This window comes from Chionomys nivalis, chromosome 13, assembly GCF_950005125.1.
Source record: "Chionomys nivalis chromosome 13, mChiNiv1.1, whole genome shotgun sequence".
Taxonomy (NCBI): domain Eukaryota; kingdom Metazoa; phylum Chordata; class Mammalia; order Rodentia; family Cricetidae; genus Chionomys; species Chionomys nivalis.
The window spans coordinates 7,106,068-7,124,371 of record NC_080098.1 but is presented as its reverse complement, the minus strand read 5'-3'; the positions used below and the strand labels follow the sequence as shown (position 1 = coordinate 7,124,371).

The 18,304-nt window shown below is 48.0% G+C and overlaps 1 protein-coding gene across 5 annotated transcripts in view; it reads left to right on the top strand.

The window, feature by feature from the left end:
- Nucleotides 1-18,101, top strand: part of Svil (supervillin) — a 206,732-nt gene extending 188,631 nt beyond the window's left edge. For all 5 annotated transcript variants that reach the window (XM_057787278.1, XM_057787277.1, XM_057787276.1 and 2 more), the window contains 9 exons: nucleotides 3,072-3,223; nucleotides 5,276-5,381; nucleotides 6,137-6,344; nucleotides 7,754-7,887; nucleotides 10,974-11,129; nucleotides 12,358-12,501; nucleotides 13,409-13,533; nucleotides 16,881-17,036; nucleotides 17,130-18,101. In XM_057787278.1, the coding sequence (XP_057643261.1) occupies nucleotides 3,072-3,223; nucleotides 5,276-5,381; nucleotides 6,137-6,344; nucleotides 7,754-7,887; nucleotides 10,974-11,129; nucleotides 12,358-12,501; nucleotides 13,409-13,533; nucleotides 16,881-17,036; nucleotides 17,130-17,216 (1,268 nt within the window). In that variant the 3' untranslated portion in view covers nucleotides 17,217-18,101. The remainder of the gene's footprint in view (nucleotides 1-3,071; nucleotides 3,224-5,275; nucleotides 5,382-6,136; nucleotides 6,345-7,753; nucleotides 7,888-10,973; nucleotides 11,130-12,357; nucleotides 12,502-13,408; nucleotides 13,534-16,880; nucleotides 17,037-17,129) is intronic.
- The last annotated feature ends 203 nt before the right edge of the window (nucleotides 18,102-18,304 follow it).

The window sequence follows — 18,304 nt, the reverse complement described above, 5'->3', positions numbered from 1 at the left end:
CAAGATTCACTTCCCAAGACAGATTCCTAGCTCCTCCAGCTCCCGGGAACCTAGATCCAACTGAGCACAGGACCATGGGACTAAGAACTTCTGGGTTCTCCCTGATGTCTGAGAGATGATCTGCTACCAATGGCAGTTCTTCATGACCACCTGCACTGTGCAGGCTGCTGTCTGAAGGGCTGTTTACCAGCCCCTCCAGGGAGTGTATGGCAGGAAGGAGAGTAAACCAAGCGCAGGGTTATCATGTCATGTGGGGGCTGATTTCCACGACCTGGGGCCTGTCGTCAGTGAAGAAGCCAACCTGGGCAGCCAACACATGATTGTTGGTAAGGCGGCTGTGAGGGTTCATGGGTTGTATGGTGGGCAGTGCTAGGTTTCACTCTGTGGCACTCCCCACAGACACCTGCCCAGGCAAGATGCTGGGGGTCTTCCACCCCCTCACAGTGGCTATTATTATCTGGATTTCTCAGATGAAGAACAGGGCCACCTACAGTTCCATGGCCAGAGAAAGCAAAGCGACAGGCTAAAGTCTGTCCTGGCCTCTTTGGAGCCAACTATGACATGACCCCACTGTGCTATTCACCCCACAGAACAGGGTTGAATCTGACCCTGGTGTGGGATGTGGGGTTCTGCAGGACTGAGTCAGGGTTGGACCCAGTGCACTCTAGACTTCTGGAGCCTCTTAAACAAGCAGAACCAGAAATGGGGTCTCCAGGACTTGATAGCTTGGCCTGTCCTTTCAGGCTTCCAGGCAGTGTGTGTGTGTGTGTGTGTGTGTGTGTGTGTGTGTGTGTGTGTGCATGTACATGCGTGTGCATAGCTGTGAGGAGGCCAGAGGCAGCCTCACTTGCTATCCTCAGCACCCTCCACCCCTCACTGCCCTGGGGCTTACCAAGTGAGTGAGGCTGGCTGGCTAGCAGGCTCCGAGGATCCACCTGTCTGCATCTCTCCTGAGCAGAGCTTTGCTTTTCCTTAGCGTGGGTTCTAAGGCTGGAGCTCAGGATTCTCAGCTGAGTTGTCTACACAGCCCAGAAACAGACTTAATCTGGACAGTTCTCTAGCAGTGTGCTATGTCAGGGGTCTGGGTAATGACTACAGTCTGGTGGCTTACTAGAGACCTTCATATTACTAAGTTAAAAACAAATGTATTAGCAATAAAGGTAATCTGTGTAGGACTAAATTTGGGTATTCTGAAGAAACTGGTAGGACATTAGTCAAAATGTCCTCTAGGAAATAGAGTGTATTGTAGGCATATACACTGAGGTCTGCTTCAGAATGGTAGGGTGAATTTTCCTGTTGACATGTGAATTACATTTATACAGTGGATTTAAGACCCAGGGGTATATAAACTGTCATGATAGGTTTTAAACATAGCTTTCTCCAGTAACCTGGAGAACGGAATGGCCTTCTATCACACTGGACAAAGGTTTTGATGCTGTCTAAATTAGCTATGGGTGTCTATAAATGATCACGGATAGCTCACAGTTACACTTTGCCCACTCAAAACTATGCAGACACGATCAGTTCAGAGCCACAGTAGATGGTACTGAAGTCCAGGCTTAGGCAAATAGTGTGAGGAATTAATAGAATCACTTTAAATACTTGGGAGTATTTTGCTAAGCAAAGGGCCTAAAGTCAGATAAAGATGAACTGACCTCTTCATGACTTAAGGGGGCTTTCTTCTCACCTTCAGATCTCAAAATAATAATTTTATCAGCAAGATTAAAGTAAAGTGGAAATGTGGTAATGGCAGACCCACTCAGGGGAGCTCCTTACCCCCACCGTGGAAATGTGGTGGTGGCAAACCCTGGGAGCTCCTTACCCCACCTCTTTTGGCTTTGTTGTTTTGAGTCAGGGTCTCCATCCCACAGCCATTCTTCCTCAGTCTCTGGCAGCCCAGACTACAGTCATGTACTAACATGCCTCATTGAAAATCACCAGGTTATCAATATTTGTTTTTATTTTGACTATTATGTGTGTACATTTTACATATTTGGGGCAGTGTGTGTATGTGCTCTTGTGAGTGTGTCTGTGTGGTGAGCACATACACATTTTTCTGTGTGAGAGTGTGTATTCATCCCTTAATCACTCTTGATCACTCCCACCCTGGTTTCTGAGACAAGGTCCCTGACTGACCCTGGAGCTCCTAGACCAGCTACACTGGCTGGCCAAGGAGCTTTCGAGGATCTGTGTCACACACACACACACACACACACACACACACACACTGGCCCTGACATTACAGATGTGCCCTCCACTCGCAGCTTGAGTGTTAATTTTTAAATATGTTTGTGTTGCCTGCAGCTGCACTCTTCCATTGCTGACCCTTTGTAAGTCAGTTTTCTGTTACTATAACAAGGCTCCTCAAGCAATCACTTTGTAAAGAGAAAAGGTTCATTTTTGGCTCTCAGCTTCGGAAATTCCAGTGTATGACCATGAACTGTACTGCTTTGAGCTGTAGTGACAGGATACACCAGGGCAGAGATGGCTCCCCACACACGCCAGCGCTGTCCCCACACACACCAATCCTGTCCCCACACACGCCAGCCCTGTCCCCACATACGCCAACCCTGTCTCACACACACGCCAGCCCTGTCCCCACATACGCCAGCCCTGCTCCCCACACATGCCAGCCCTGTCCCCACACACGCCAGCCCTGCTCCCCACATACGCCAGCCCTGCTCCCCACACATGCCAGCCCTGTCCCCACACACGCCAGCCCTGGTCAGCCGCCCCCATTCTGTTGTAGTGGGCTGTGCTGTTCCCTTTGCTCTTGAAGCTCCTCCAGCATTTGCTGACATCATTCCTTCTTCAGCTGATCCTCTGCCAAGAGTGGCAGAATGCAGGAAAGTGTGTCTATGTGAGTCTGGTCCTGCTCTCTGTCTCCATACCCCCAGGCCACACACTGGAATCTGCCTCTCTTTGGTCAGCTGAGAAAAAGATGGTACCAGTTTTGGCTCCGCCACCTTTTGTTTTTCTTAATATCTGGCCCTCAGAGAAAGACGGCCAGACATTTCTTTGCCGCCCCTCTGGTGTCCCAGCTCACCTCACTCTGCCATTGATTTCTACAGTGGGAAGCCGACAGAAGGGAGAGCATCCGGTGAGAGTGGCCGGCAAAGAGAAGTGTGTCTACTTCTTCTGGCAAGGCCGGCACTCAACCGTGAGTGAGAAGGGGACGTCAGCTCTGATGACGGTGGAGCTGGATGAAGAGAGGGGGGCCCAGGTAAGCTCTGGTGGCAATTGCAGACCTGGCCCCCGAGGACAGACTCTGTCAGAGCACGAAGCCCTGGTTCTTCTGCAGACTCTGAACCCTACCCACCCCACACTTCATCCTACCGTTCTGCAGCCCTGTCTTCCATGAAGTGGGTATCAGGTGCAGAATCCAGTCCATTGCAAGGGCCGCTGTTCTGAGAGGCCTCCTCCTAATCCTAAAAACAAAGACACACCACCACCCCCTTTCGAGAGGGCGCAGGTCCAAAGCTGACAAACATTCTCGGGCTTCCCTTGGGTGGTGCGGCCATGCTGGCGAACAGTTTAGGCCTGAGAACCTTAACAACCAAGTTTCTGCTTAAACATCACCTTCTGTTATGCAAGCCCCTCTCCCTCTCCTTCTCTCAGCTCCTTTACCTGCTTCCTGTGTTTCCACAGCTTAAAATCACACTGCCCTTTTGTTGGCGTTTTTATTACTATTATTCCCCATGACCAAGAAAGAGATTCCAGTTTCGGGCTTGTGACCTCTGAGCCTACACGGAGCCTGGCAGGCACTGCTATCTGAATACAGGGACTTCAAGGCTCATAAGCTGTCCTTCTGTTGTGTTTTATTTTTGGCGGGGGAAGGTCAGGGCATTGTTTGTGCTAGGCAGGGGTTGAAGCCTCCTGAGCTGCATCCCTAGCAGGGCCCCAAAGGTGTCTTTTAACATTTGACTCGTCCGTTCCCTAGGCCCCAAAGGTGTCTTTTAACATTTGACTCGTCCATTCCCTATGTCTCATCCATTAGTGCCAATAAGTAGGAACTGGCTCTGGAGTTTGGGGGAAGTGTGACGCTGTCGGCAAGTGTTTCTACCATCTTAGCCAGACGATGAACTGGCCAGAGCCTGAGGGGTGAGGGCGCGAGAAATCTTCTCAGAACTAGTGACGTTCCCTGAACATAACTGGAAGACAGAATGAATATTTTCCATGATAGATCATATTTCAGAAGTAGACCTTAGCAACAATGGCGTTGTAGCGTGTTCCCATTAGTAGGTGATTTCAGCTGCCTGTTTTCAAAAGGCCATGAAGGAATATGTTTTAACCCTGTGTTTATTACACACTAGGAGTTTGAGGTTAATTTCTCTCCTTCAAGCATTTCACTTTTTCAGTCCAACACATGGAAAATAAGCATAAACACATAAAACACTGCCACAAAATGGCGCTTGCCTGTGCCCAGCAGACCTGAGCTATAACTTATGATGCAAAAGTTTTCTACCTTTCTGGGTACCCAGATGCCCAGGATGCCTGGGCTCAAAGAACAGTCCTTCTGTAAGGGATGGAGTCTGCCAAGGTGAGAGCACGTGGTACCACTTGCTGTTCATGAGAGGACACCAGAGCAGTCAGGGAGAGCCGTGTCACCGAGAAGAGACCAGTAAGAGGCAGTGTTGGCTTCCCGCCATTATGACAGACACCCCGGTGTCTCAGGCTTTGCTGCTGTAATTGGTTGGCCGTGTTGGTTTGGGGCTTGTAAGGAGGTGGCATAGCACAGCAGAAACGCGTGTCAGAGTGAATCTACCCCCTTTGAGGACATACCCCCAGCGACCTAATGACTTCCCGCTAGACCCACTTAGATACTGCTGAGCCTTGAGGGCATGGCCCTGAGGGGCACTGAAGACTGAGCCAAAACCATGGGACAGGAGGTCACCCCGCAGTGATTCAGCAGCTCCTCCTCATGGCTGGGAGGTGGGCCTTGCTGAACACACTTAAATCAGTCACGTTGTAGCCCTACATAAAATATCATGAAAATGCCAGAGTCCATGACTCTGAAAGATGGTCCATGACAGAAAAACATGAGTGGTGAAGGCGGTACACCTGGCAGCAGAGTAACGTTCTTGTCTAACATTACAGGGAAAGCTATACCTGAAAATACTTGGAAAGAAAGCCTATGCATTGCACTTCTAATACTGCCTACCTTCAGATGGCTGTGAGGATGTTGACTTGTGTGTGTCCTGTTGGTGTTATCCAGGTTCCCTGAAACAGTCAAGTATTGTTTCCATGACCTATTTTCCTGTGTTTCAATTTGAAGGTCCAGGTTCTGCAGGGAAAGGAGCCCCCCTGTTTTCTTCAGTGTTTCCAGGGAGGTATGGTGGTGCACTCTGGACGAAGGGAAGAGGAAGAAGAAAATACACAAAGTAAGTTGCTTTTGGTGTTAGAATTCAGTTTTTGTCTCTTCTCCCTGAAGGTATTTGGAGAGATGTCTCAGTGGTTAAGAACACACTGGTCTTACAGAGGACCCACATTCAGCTCCCAGCACCCACAGTAATCAGGCAGTCCACAGCCAGCTGTGACTTCAGTTCCAGCGGGATCTGGTGCCCCCTTCTGGCATCCACAAGCACTGCACTCATGTGTGCACACACCCATAGATATATACACATAATTAAAAATTTTTAAAAAATTAAAACCTTAAAGTAAATCCGACCTCATAAAGTTGTGTCTTTCCCCGTTGAAAGCTGCCTAGTGCTGGCTGGGTTCTGCATCATGGGGACCCCCACCCTGCATAGTGCTTCCTTCCTGATCTGCCCTTTTGTGCGGGGAGGCTAGGAGAGTTGTCTTGCACTGAATTCTCAGTAACTACCCACACTCTTCATGAAAATTAGAAACTGGCAGATTTTCAACCATAATTTTTTCATGGCCAGCACCCCAAAGCTAAATCTATTTAATATTTCTCATTTAGAGTCTTAGTATTTTATGTAAACCTTGGAAAGGTTTATTTTTTTTTCTGCTTTGTAAACTTTTGGCAACCTATCTATAGCTCCAGAAGACCTCCCTCTGTCCTTGCTCAGCATGTCCTCAGTCGCAGTCCTGAGATCCCTACGATGTGTCTCTGACAGCACATAGGGCGCCTAATGGGCCCCTCATAACCCTGTGTCTCCGCTGTGCCCTGCAGGTGATTGGAGACTGTACTGTGTGCGAGGAGAGGTGCCCATGGAAGGGAACTTGCTAGAGGTGGCCTGTCACTGCAGCAGCCTCAGGTCCAGGACTTCCATGGTTGTTCTGAACGTGAACAAGGCCCTTATTTACCTGTGGCATGGATGCAAGGCTCAGGGCCACACGAAGGAGGTTGGAAGGACTGCTGCGAATAAAATCAAGGAACAGTGAGTGTTGCTCTGACTCCTGGAGAGATGCTAAGGCAACAAGGGATGTCCCAAGTGCTTAAAGTGACCACAATAAGGGATCTTTGCAGCTACAGCCAGGGCTCTGACTTAAGTCCATGGGGCATGCATCTCCACAAAAACCTCCAGTTTGCAGGCTTTTCCAGCTTTCTGAGGGCACGCCTGCTTCCAGAAAAGGCAGCCATGAGCCAGCACTGTGCTCCTAGAAGTCTGAGGCAGGAGGTGCAGGCTAGCCCAAGAGCTCACGGGTATAGAGCCTAGATTATACAGTAAGATCTTGTCTGAAACAGCAAGGCAGACGTCCCCAGCAAACACAGTCACTTTGGCTTCTTCCCATAGGTGCCACTTGCTCTGGAGCACTGGGCTTGCAGCCTCTGCTGTTAAAGTGGTCCAGCCCATGCCCGTGTCTTGTGAGGGTTTTTTTAGAATGGCAGAATGGGCAAAGCTAAAGAAGAAACTGGGGGACCAGTAACTTGGCCCTTCTTTAGAAAGCAGGGGAGCCCCAGCTGTGTGGCAGCAGCTAGCAGTGAGTTCTCAGACCCCCAGGCCAGGAGCCCTGGGGCATAGCACTGCTGGGATTCTCTTCTGGGGGCTTCTTGCTAGGTAAGGTCCTCAGGAGGAGCCACATAGCCAGAGGTGTCTGCCACTCTGTCTCTGCTCTTACTGGCAGCCTGGGCAGTCTCAGTTCTTTGAGAACTGTTGGATTCCTTCCTAAAATGGAGTGTTCCACCACATACCAACAAAGGGTTACTGGGTCAGCCTGTTCTGTGGGCACTGGCATGGGGCAATGAGATCTGCCTTTCCTCCGGCTCCCCTGAAGGTCGGTGCTGAGTAGTAAGGGCAGAGAGAAGGGAAACAAGCAACCTTCCAGCAGGCAGACAGATGGAACCGGCCTCTCAGAACATGCTCCTGTTGCCGGTGGAGACGGAGGAGTTTAAAAGATCTTCCGTGAGGAATCCAGTAGCATTGGGGCCCCAAGAGGCTTTTCGCTTGGACCACTAAAATCAATGCAAAATGATGAAAAAAAGCATCCATTTAGCAAATGCACAGGGAGCACCTCCTTGGTGGGTGTCAGCAGTGAATAAATTCCTCTTTCGCCGAATGAGGTTTGTGTACTAGCAGGAGAGGACGATAAACAGGAGAATGTTGTGTTAGATACAGACATTTGCGTTGTCTTTGTGGCTTATTGTGGGTAACTGCATTCTTCCTCAGAGCTAACTGGTCCTTCTTCCAGCACAGACGCTGATAAAATGTTTACAGAATACTTTTTCATTCATCAGTGAGAACTGCTTTTAATTAGAGACGTGGTGATATGTGGATTTGGTCTTGAGTAATTTTGTGCTGCAGACACTCCCCAGGCCTGTAAAGCCTCTGCCATGTTTCCCATGCAGATGTCCCCTGGAAGCAGGATTGCACAGCAGCAGCAACGTGACAATTCATGAGTGTGACGAAGGATCCGAACCCCTGGGCTTCTGGGATGCTTTGGGGAGGAGGGACCGGAAGGCCTACGACTGCATGCTTCAAGGTAATGGCACAGCCCATAGTGTCCAACTTCTTCTTTTTCTCAATTCACTCACTGGTTTTTTTTCACTAGAGACTTACTGAGGTCTAGAGGGATGGCTCCACCAGCAAAGCACTTGCCTTGCAAGCATGAAGACCTAAGTTTTATCACCAGAACCTGTAGTACTGTAGGGTACGGTGGTGCACCCTTAAAATCCTAGATATGGGGGAGAAGAACAGAAGGGCCCCCTGGGCCTTGATCGCCAGCCTAATTGATGGAGCTTGAAGCCAACGACAGGCACTGCCCATCTCAAAGGCAGTGGATGGTTCTCCTCGTGAAGACACACAGTAGTGCTCAGGCTCCACATGCATCCACACATGTGTGTATACCACATACACACACCTGTAAGATTAATGAGCATATGCTATGTACAGCACACAGTAAATAAAACCAAGGGTATGTCTCCCAGAGGACGTCTTCCAGAAAAGGAAGCTAAGTCGCACACTTATGTGGCTCATTTTCATGCAAATAAAGTCTTGTGTCATCAAAGAGTGTGAACCTGGAAAAGACACGGGATTTTTCCCACCAGGAAAAGTTGTGTGCGGCCTCGTGAGAAGATAGTGTTTGGCTGGGCGGTGGTGGCACACACCTTTAATCCCAGCACTTGGGAGGCAGAGGCAGGCGGATCTCTGTGAGTTCAAGACCAGCCTGGTCTACAAGAGCTAGCTCCAGGACAAGCTCCAAAACCACAGAGAAACCCTGTCTCGAAAAACCAAACCAACAACAAAAAAAAGATAGTGTTTGTGCTGTGCCTCCAAGGCTGGTGTGACTTGACCAGAGGAGAAGGAAAGACTGAGAAACCAGATGAGCAGTAACATGACAGTTGGGTTCGGCCAGTATCCATGCCGAAGGATGCAGTGGGAACCCCAGAGAGACAGGGTGTCCCCACCAGGTCGGCCAGCCCTAGGCTGCACAGAGACAGTGCGTTCTCAGCAGTCGTGGCTGGAAGGGGGGGCTTCGGGGGCAATGGCTGAGACCCGGTGCCTACTGGGAGATGTGTTCTGGGACATGAGCATGTGATGGTTACCAGCAGCTTGTGAACTTGGAACTTGAAACTCAAGGGTGGACGGGAGAGGCCACCATTGACTAGCATGACCTTGAGTTTACCAACAGGAAGCAGGAAGAAGAAGGAAGAGTTGTGGGGGCCGTGTCCTTTGCTTAGTTGATCTCAACCTTTTAGGATTCAGAGATCCCTATGAGAAGAAGGGACATAACCCTTGCAGAGGACTGAAGAAAATATGTGTGTACAATGTCAACACGACTTAGGGATTTGACCTAGGAACAAATAAACACTTATTGTCATTTACAAGGCAGTAGGCAGAGACGGAAATACAAGATGCAGGGTTGGATCAGTGGGATGTCACGGGGATCAAGAGGGGAGAAGGCAGTAAATAGGGGAGACGTGGAGCGCTAGAGGGCAGAGCAGCTGGCGTTGTGTATCAGTGCAAGCGAAGCGGGAGGGACCGGATCCAGAGCTGCAAGATTTTCTGAGTTTTGCAAGACTGAGATACCTTGGGGGTGGGACCCAAATCTAAAACAAAATTCCTTTGTTTCATGCACTGTCTTCAGAATAGCTGTCCCCATTCACCAGAGTAAAGGTAAGGACTGTGAACATGTACCTTCCTGGCTTCCCCTAAAATATATATAATAATAGACATGTCATAAGACAAACTTCCTTCTATTAACCATCTCTGCTGGGCAGCCTGTGCTCAGCAGCTCACGGGTCTCAGATACCCAGAATTCATGTCTTCTCAATGAAAACACAGTCATGATGACTGTCTTGTAAGCCACCCTCACCCTTTATTGCCTCAGTGCCCACCTCGCTGCCACTGAGACCTTAGTGATGCTAGGGCATTATAATATATTCCACTCTACCTAACCATCCTCCGTATCTGAGAATAATGTCCAATGTTTTCTCTATTGTACAATAGTATGGTATAATTGGCATACTCTTAAAAATAATTATTTATGTTTATCCACAATTAAGTAAATTCCTAGACAAGTGACTTCTATATCAACCAGTGTCCTCCAAGACATTAGGCCAACCTTTTTTTTTAATTGTTTTTATTGAGCTATATATTTTTCTCCACTCCCCTCCCTTTCTCTCCTCGCCCCTTCAGCCCTCTTCCATGGTCCCCATGCTCCCAGGAGATCTTGTCTTTTTCTACTTCCCATGTAGATTAGATCCATGTATGTGTCTCTTACGGTCCTCTTTGTTGTCTAGGCTCTCTGGGATTGTGAATTGTAGGTAGCTTTTTCTTTGCTTTATGTCTAAAAGACACTTATGAGTGAGTACCTATGATATTTGTCTTTCTGGGTCTGGGTTACCTCACTCAATATGATGTTTTATAGATCTATCCATTTGCCCACAAATTTCAAGATGTCATTTTTTTATGCTGTGTAGTACTCCATTGTGTAAATGTACCACACTTTCTTTATCCATTCTTCGGTCGAGGGGCACTTAGGTTATTTCCAGGTTCTGGCTATGACAAACAATGCTGCTATGGACACAGCTGAGCACATGTCCTTGTGGTATGATTGAGCACCCTTTGGGTATATACCCAAAAGTGGTATTGCTGGGTCTTGAGGTACCAACCTTTTTTCTTAACAGAAATTAACAAAAGGAAGTATTTCCCATCACTCATAAACTGAGTACAGTATCCTTCTCCTGTGGACCAGATAAACTGGAGAAGATATTGTTTCTGTTTAATTTGATAACTAGGAGTGTTGGGGTGACCTTTTATGTTTCCACATGCATATGTGTGTGTGTCCATCTCTGTGTGTGTCTCCTTCTATGTTACACACACACACACTTAGCTACTGTTGATCGGTAGAATGCTTGCCTAGCATGCTGGAAGCTTGCCTCTGATGCCCAGTGTTGCAAAAAACAAACACACAAACAAACACCAGACTTTGCCATTAGAAGGCGGATGTAAACCGAATCTGGCTTATTTTCCCCCAGTTCTTTGAGTTGTTTCACATTTTACGTTCAGTCCATCCGGAAGTTGGTGCATATGGTGTCCTTAGCTTTGTTCTCTTTTCTTTGGAAGATCCTGGAAGTTTTAACTTCGCGCCCCGACTGTTCATCCTCAGCAGCTCCTCTGGAGACTTCTCGGCGACAGAGTTTGTGTACCCTGCGCGAGCGCCCTCTGCCGTCAGCTCCATGCCTTTCCTGCAAGAGGATCTGTACAGCGCCCCGCAGCCAGGTGAGGCCTGCAGGGGGCGTGGTTGGGTTGCGTGGCGCCCTCCCGGAAGCCTTTCTTTCCCTTTTTGAGCAGTTCCTATCTGCCAAGTACACTGCTAGCGTACTTGCTTAGGACATTTCCTTTTATCCACCCACGTAGCATTGTATCAGGAACTGAACTCAGTTGCTTCGTACGTCCAAAGAGGCCGATGGCAGTTACCACATGGCATCCCTACCATTCTCCCAGCCTTCCTTTCCAACTTTCTGCTTCATGGTCCCTTGCCAGCTGCCCTTTCTCCAGCTTCCATGTTTGGATTTAAAATTGGGGAAACGGGAAAGGCGCAGTTTGTTATGTCCCTCCGGCTCCAGTAGACTTTTCTGCTTTATCCCATTGGCCAGAAGATGTCATGCAGCCACTCCAACTGCCCAGAAGCCTAGGAAAGCAAGTGGCCAAGGAAAAGGACATGAGAAAGCTCTCCGCTGAACTAAGACTGCAGACTAAATCTCCCAGTTTCAAGACCAGTAGTGTTCCCACCAAGCCATGCCCTAATGACAAAACCTATGCAGAGGAAATGCTCTCTGTAGACCCTCCCACTTCCTGCCAATCAAGCACCTGGCTCATAGTTTGTCCTCAGCCTGGAGCTGCAACAGTAGTTGCCCTACCACCAGTTCAAGACTTGGCAGATGCATATGTCACACTGTGGGCAGTGGCCACGAATATCTAAGAGAGAAGGCTACTCCCTGCCCTTGCATTCCTGGGCTCTAGATGGATCATCAACACCCACGGGCTTTTAAAGCAATCCCAAAATGTGTGTCAGGAGGGACCTCGGTGCCCATGAGCTGTCGAGGGGAGAGCACCTGTCACATAGAGGAGTCAGGTGAAGGCCTGAAAGCAAGGAGGAAGAGACGGGATTCTGTCTAAAATCCGCTTCTCACTATGACTTCTCAGAGCATCATGGGAGTTGAGGGCAAGCCAGATGTGAGCTCATTAGAGACCAGAAGTGGCTAACAGCAGAACCCTAGTGACATCTGAAAGGGCTACCAGCAACTGTGGTTGAGCTGTGAAGGGACCTTTCTTGGGTTACGTCCTTGTCCTGCTAGGGTCCTCGTAGTTTAACCCGGGAGGACAGAGTGTACAGGAGCTTGGAACTTTGGGGGCAGCTGATAGAGCAGCAAGGCTTCCCCTAGGGCAGTATGCACCGGAAGGTCTGTGAAGCACCTCATGGCCTGGTTCTGCCCTTACCTCACAGCACTCTTTCTTGTTGACAATCACCATGAGGTGTACCTCTGGCAAGGCTGGTGGCCCGCCGAGAACAAGATAACTGGCTCTGCCCGCATTCGCTGGGCCTCAGACCGGAAGAGCGCCATGGAGACGGTCCTGCAGTATTGCCGAGGTGAGAGCGAAAAGGAGGGGGTGGAGAGGCATCACAGGCCACCCATGTCCCTTCTGAGATGCCCCAGCGTTGAAAAGGCTCCAGCCCTCCCCTTTAACTGCTGGCAGCTTGTCAATATTCAGGTCAATACATTCTCTGCCGCCAGAACAAAGGAGAGTCCATATGATGAGCTTACCCGCAGGTGTATTGTGAAGCCGCCTGCACTGACACCCCTCTGTATGTGGGGGTGAGTACCTGAATGACCTCCACAGCTTTCTCTTCAGGCAGCGCCTACAATAGAGAACAGAAATGTGCTCAAACTGGTTAAGAACCAGTGCCAGCCTTTCTTTTAGTATTTTGGTGTTGTATCCGGCAATAAAAATAAAACTAAACTAAGATTCTGTAGTGAATCCCTGGCTCCTTAGCTAGCATCCACATGAAATCTGGGGCCTTTTATGTAAAGTAGATGCCAGTTTTGTCTGCATGTTGACGCTTAATACACCTGAGTGTGTACAGTCAATTCTTTCCACAGAAAACTCTCTGTGAACAGCCTTTCAAGTATCAGCAAGTGCTCACGCGCTCCTGGAAGATGCTGTCATTGACTGTCAGGGACACTTGGCCTGCTTCAGGGAAACCCTTCACAGGCAAATGAAAGGAAGCAGACCTGCCTGGTGGGGGTTCCCAGGAGAGCATCAACCCCCTAGGGGTCCAGAAACATTTGGTCAGGTTCAGGAAGTGGGGGGAGGGGTCAGGTCGATGTCACATCTGTGTTAAAGATGTAAGCCTAAAAGCATTGTTAGAATGACCTATAATCCACATTTTAAATGTGAAAGTCAAGAGTTTTGAAGGAAAATGGACCAAACTCGAGGAAAAGCAGGGAGGCCAGGCTCATTGGGTCCACTGACATGTGCCTTCTGCACCCCAACAGGAAAGAATCTCAAAAGGCCACCCCCCAAGTCTTACCTTATCCATGCTGGGCTGGAGCCCCTGACGTTCACCAACATGTTTCCCAGCTGGGAACATAGAGAGGATATTGCCGAGATCACAGAAATGGTGAGCCCCTCCCCCACTCCCCAGCCCAGGCCTCCGCTGGCCTCTGCACTGGGTGGCCCCACCAGAGAAGCAGCAGACTGCGCTCTGAACCTCTGAACGTGGGAACAGACTGGAGCCCTTAATGGCTAGCCTGTGCTATATAGTGAGCTCTGGGCTAGCCTGCACTATATGCCAAGATTCTACAAATAAGATGGGGATGCACTTTTTCCTGTTGCCATATGCGCCTACGCTGCATAGACTTGCTTTAGGAGGAAAAGCACAATGGGAAATCAGTTGAAGTAATTTGATCGTTTTCCACACATAACTTCAAGATTTTAAATACAAGTAAACTACAAATACAAGCTGCTGTTCTTCATTCTCTTAGCACCAGGCCCAGTGCTTCTCACTGTGTGTGGAAGGCTTAGCCAGGAATGTGCTCAGGCAGCTAAGGGGGAGAGTACATCCAGATTGCTACAGATACCACGCAGCATTACAGGACACGGTTTTCATCCCTTTGTCTACCAAATCTGCATTTGTTCCCCACTCAGAGGCTTAGTGTGGCTGTGTAGAATTTCTTAATTTAAGAGTTAACTTTGCTAGCAATAGAAATTCCAGAGTTTAGCCAGGCAGTGAGGACGCACACCTTTAATCCCAGCACTCTTGTGAGTTTAGGCCAGCCTGGGCTACAGAGCGAGTTCCAGGACAGCCAGTGCTACACAGAGAAACCTTGTTTGAGGGGTAGGGGAGATTCCAAGGATTGTTTTTGGTTTTAGTAGGAGGTAGGAATTTTCCATTTTAATTTTTTTAATCTAAAGAGAAAGTTGCTTTTCTGGGGCACAGGGGTACCAGACAATATCCAGAATTTACAAAGAACTTTGAAAATTAAATATCAAAGAAACAAAACTACCAATCAGTAAGCAGGGCTACTGGAGTGACAGGACAGCTCTCAAAAGATGACCAATTTTTTTTTCCAAGACAGGATTTCTCTGTATAATAGCCCTGGCTTTCCTGGAACTCACTTTGTTGACCAGGCTGGCCTCAAACTCAGAGATCCATCTGCCTCTGCTTCCCAAGTGCTGGGATTAAAGGCATGCGCCACCACCATCTGGCTTTGACCAATAACTGTTTTAAGGTGTCCAGTATCCCTAGTCTGAGAGATGCAAACTAAATATACTTTAAGATACCACCTCCCCCAGTCAAAAATGGCTAGCATCAAGAAAGAATATGGTCAAAATATTGTATTAAAGTCCAAAAACCTAAAACCATTTTAAATTAAGTGAATAAATAAAACCTTTATTTAGTTTCTTGGAAGGAAGGAAGGAACGAAGGAACGAAGGAACGAAGGAAGGGAAATTTGACCATAGATGTTAGCGAGGATATAGGAGAAAGGGAGCTCTTATTCACTGCTGGGTTGAGTGAAGATTAATATAACATTATGAAAATCAGTTCCTCAAAAAAGTTCCTCAAAAAAATTTAAAAAAAAATACTATATGACCCATCTCTGCCGCTCTTGGGCGTCTCCCACCACAGAGACACCTGTGCATCCATGTTCATTGCTGCTCTGTTCCCAGTAGCTAGGAAATGGAGCCAGCCTCGATGTCCACCAACAGGAGACTAGATGGTGAAGATGTGGCTCATACACACAGTGAATAATATTCCCTATAAAGATAAAGACTTGGACATATACTATTAATCAGCTTAACCCGAACTCAAAAAATAAACACTTATTCTCCCTTATCTGCAGATCCTAGTCTATCATGTATACATGCAGGTGTAAACAAGTATAAGTATAGGTAGACTTGAATATATTTTAGAAGTAATTTTAAATACACAAACAAATTTTTAAAAATCTGTTGCATAGCAATAGAGAGCTTTGTAATACAAAGTGTGTCTGCCCACCTGACCTTTCTGCAGTGCTAGAAATGGAACCCAGGGCCTCGTACATGCTCAGCCTCGGCCACTCTAATCTGGCGTTAGCCAGATAGGTTTGATCTATGTAGGGAAGGAGCTGATTGCATCCTGATCTCTGGCCAGAGCAACGATTTGTGGAGTTCACAATGTGTGTGGGTCTCAGAGCCCAGGGGCTCCGAGGATTACAGACACTGCAGCCACCTCATGTTGTCCGAGTCCAAACAGGGGTACCCTCATATTTCTGCACTCACGGTAGCTCATCATGTGTGGGGGTGGGGTGGGGAGCTGCACAGTGTGGGACAAGGCTGTAATTAAGACTCACTGTGTGCTGCTCTGGTGAGGCCCAGCAGGAACCATGTTACATCTGACTTCTTATTTAATTACCAGGACAGTCTATTCATGTTCAACTCTCTGTCGTCCCCACTTTACCTGTGAGGAGCTGAGGCATAAAACACTTGCCCCAGATCTCTGAGTCACCACGTGAGGAGGGGTTCATCCCGATGGGCTCACTGTAGCACCTACCTCTCTTCCCGCAGTAACATGAACTCATTCATTCACCACCACCTGCCCAAAGGGAGGGCAGTGCTTCCCAGGGTCAAGTATGAGAGCTGAAGATGATTTTCTCAGAATACCCACCCCTGTGTGTGTGCGTGGATACATGTGTGCATGGGTGAGTGTGCGTGCACGTGATTGAGTGTATGCGTGTATGCATGTGTGCGTGTGTCACCCAGAGCCTTATGTATTCCAGGCGGTGCTCTACCACTGAACTACCTGATCTGTGTGTGTGCACTCACGTGTGCACGTGTGAGTGTGCGTGCACGTGATTGCGTGTATGTATGCATGTGTGCGTGTGTCACCCAGAGTCTTATGTACTCCAGGCGGTGCTCTACCCTGAGCTACCTGATCTCTGTGTGTGTGCACTCACGTGTGTGCATGTGTGAGTGTGCGTGCACGTGATTGCGTGTATGTATGCATGTGTACGTGTGTCACCCAGAGTCTTATGTACTCCAGGCGGTGCTCTACCCTGAGCTACACCTTTACCTTCTTCCTGCCTTAGTGTGGATTCAATGAAGCCTTGAGGAAAGGGGAGAGGGCATGATTTCTTCTTAGCTTCATTATTTTAAAATATGCTCAAACAAATTCCCCTATGTGGAAGCATCTCATGTTTTGATTTCAGATCCAATAATCTTTCTCCACTGTTCTCATAGGTAAGATGAGTCCCATCAGCATTCACTCATTCATCCACTGGCAGTTCAAACACAGGGTTCCTTTGTCACTTGGCAGGGGAGGGAAAGTTCTGAAGGTCAGGAGGTAATCCCTGGATACACAGAGCCCCCACTCCACAGTGCAGTGACACCATGCTCCTGACCGGGCTGTGCACTCTGGGACAGAGCTAGGGGTCTGCAAACTCCACAGATCACCTGTGTCCACTCAGCTGTTCTCTGCCGTCCCTCCAGGATACTGAGGTTTCCAACCAGATCACCCTGGTGGAAGATGTCTTAGCCAAGCTCTGTAAAACCATCTACCCACTGGCGGATCTGCTTGCCCGGCCACTCCCAGAGGGAGTAGACCCTCTAAAGCTTGAGATTTACCTCACGGATGAAGACTTCGAGGTGAGCGGTCCCTTGGGTGGGATGACGATGTCACACTGGTGTGAGCATCCTGTCACTCGGCCACTTACTGGGCATCTCTTGCATTTCCTGCAGTTTGCACTAGACATGACCAGAGATGAATTCAACGCACTGCCCACCTGGAAGCAAGCGAGCGTAAAGAAAGCGAAGGGCCTGTTCTGAGGGCGACAGGACAGCATCACCAGGAGGTTGCTTCTCATGCCGCTAGGCCAGAAAATGGATATATTTTTGGACTGGTATTTTTTTCTGTCAAAGAGCAAAGTATTTTCGAATCAGTTTTTCCAAACCTGACCTTATTAACTCTACGGCTTGTCCAGGAGTTGAGCATTTTGTAAATGTGTAGGAGGACTCTTGGGATCATTCTTTTCCGTGGTTCAGGTAAACTGAGAAACCCATCTCTTCTGTTCACTCAGCCGAGTTCTGCCTCAGCAGCCACTGCAGCCCTGCCCTCCTGCTTCAGCTCGGCATTACCTTTTATAAAGCAATTCTCTTTATAAAGTGTTATTTTGATAGTTTGTGGATTCTAAATATATATATATATATTTATATAAACACCGTATAAATCAAATATGTATTTAACAAAGCAGTATGTATTCATTCACTTTCAATTCTTTTCCTTTGGTGTAAAAACAATATTACAAGGTAGACAGAGTGGCTTCTGTTGAGTTAGGCCTGCCAGCAGTCTGTCATTAGGTGTGTTGTCTGTCCCACCGTCCCCCTCCCCCATCCCCAGGAGTGCCTCCTTCAGCCTTAGGTCTGGCATGTGCTGAGTTCCGCTTCTGGTGCTAAAGCGAACAAAGACTTACTTCCTGGTGTGGACTCTGAAGAATCTATGCGAACCAACCTTTCTACCTTAATACCCCCCAGAAATGTATAGTGCCTTGTTTTATGTACAGTTTATATACAGAAAAGTTTGCTCTGCTTTTTTTGATGCTGGTTTGGAACATTATAGTTTTATTCTCAATAGTAGAAATAAAACATCTCAATTTCTCATACCCATTATAAACATTACACATGTCATTTTGTGACACAGGACTCCAAAATAAAATTTCAGAATAATCATAATTCATTGATCAGTTTACACTGAATTTCAGACCTGTTCCTTTGTAGGAAAGAAACTATGTTGCTTCAATCAAATACCAGTGTGATGCATTAGGTACCAACTACTGTAACTCTGGATTTCACACAGGACAAGGGTTGTAAGGTGTAACATTAAATAGGCTAAGTAGAAATTCGACCCAGAAATTTGC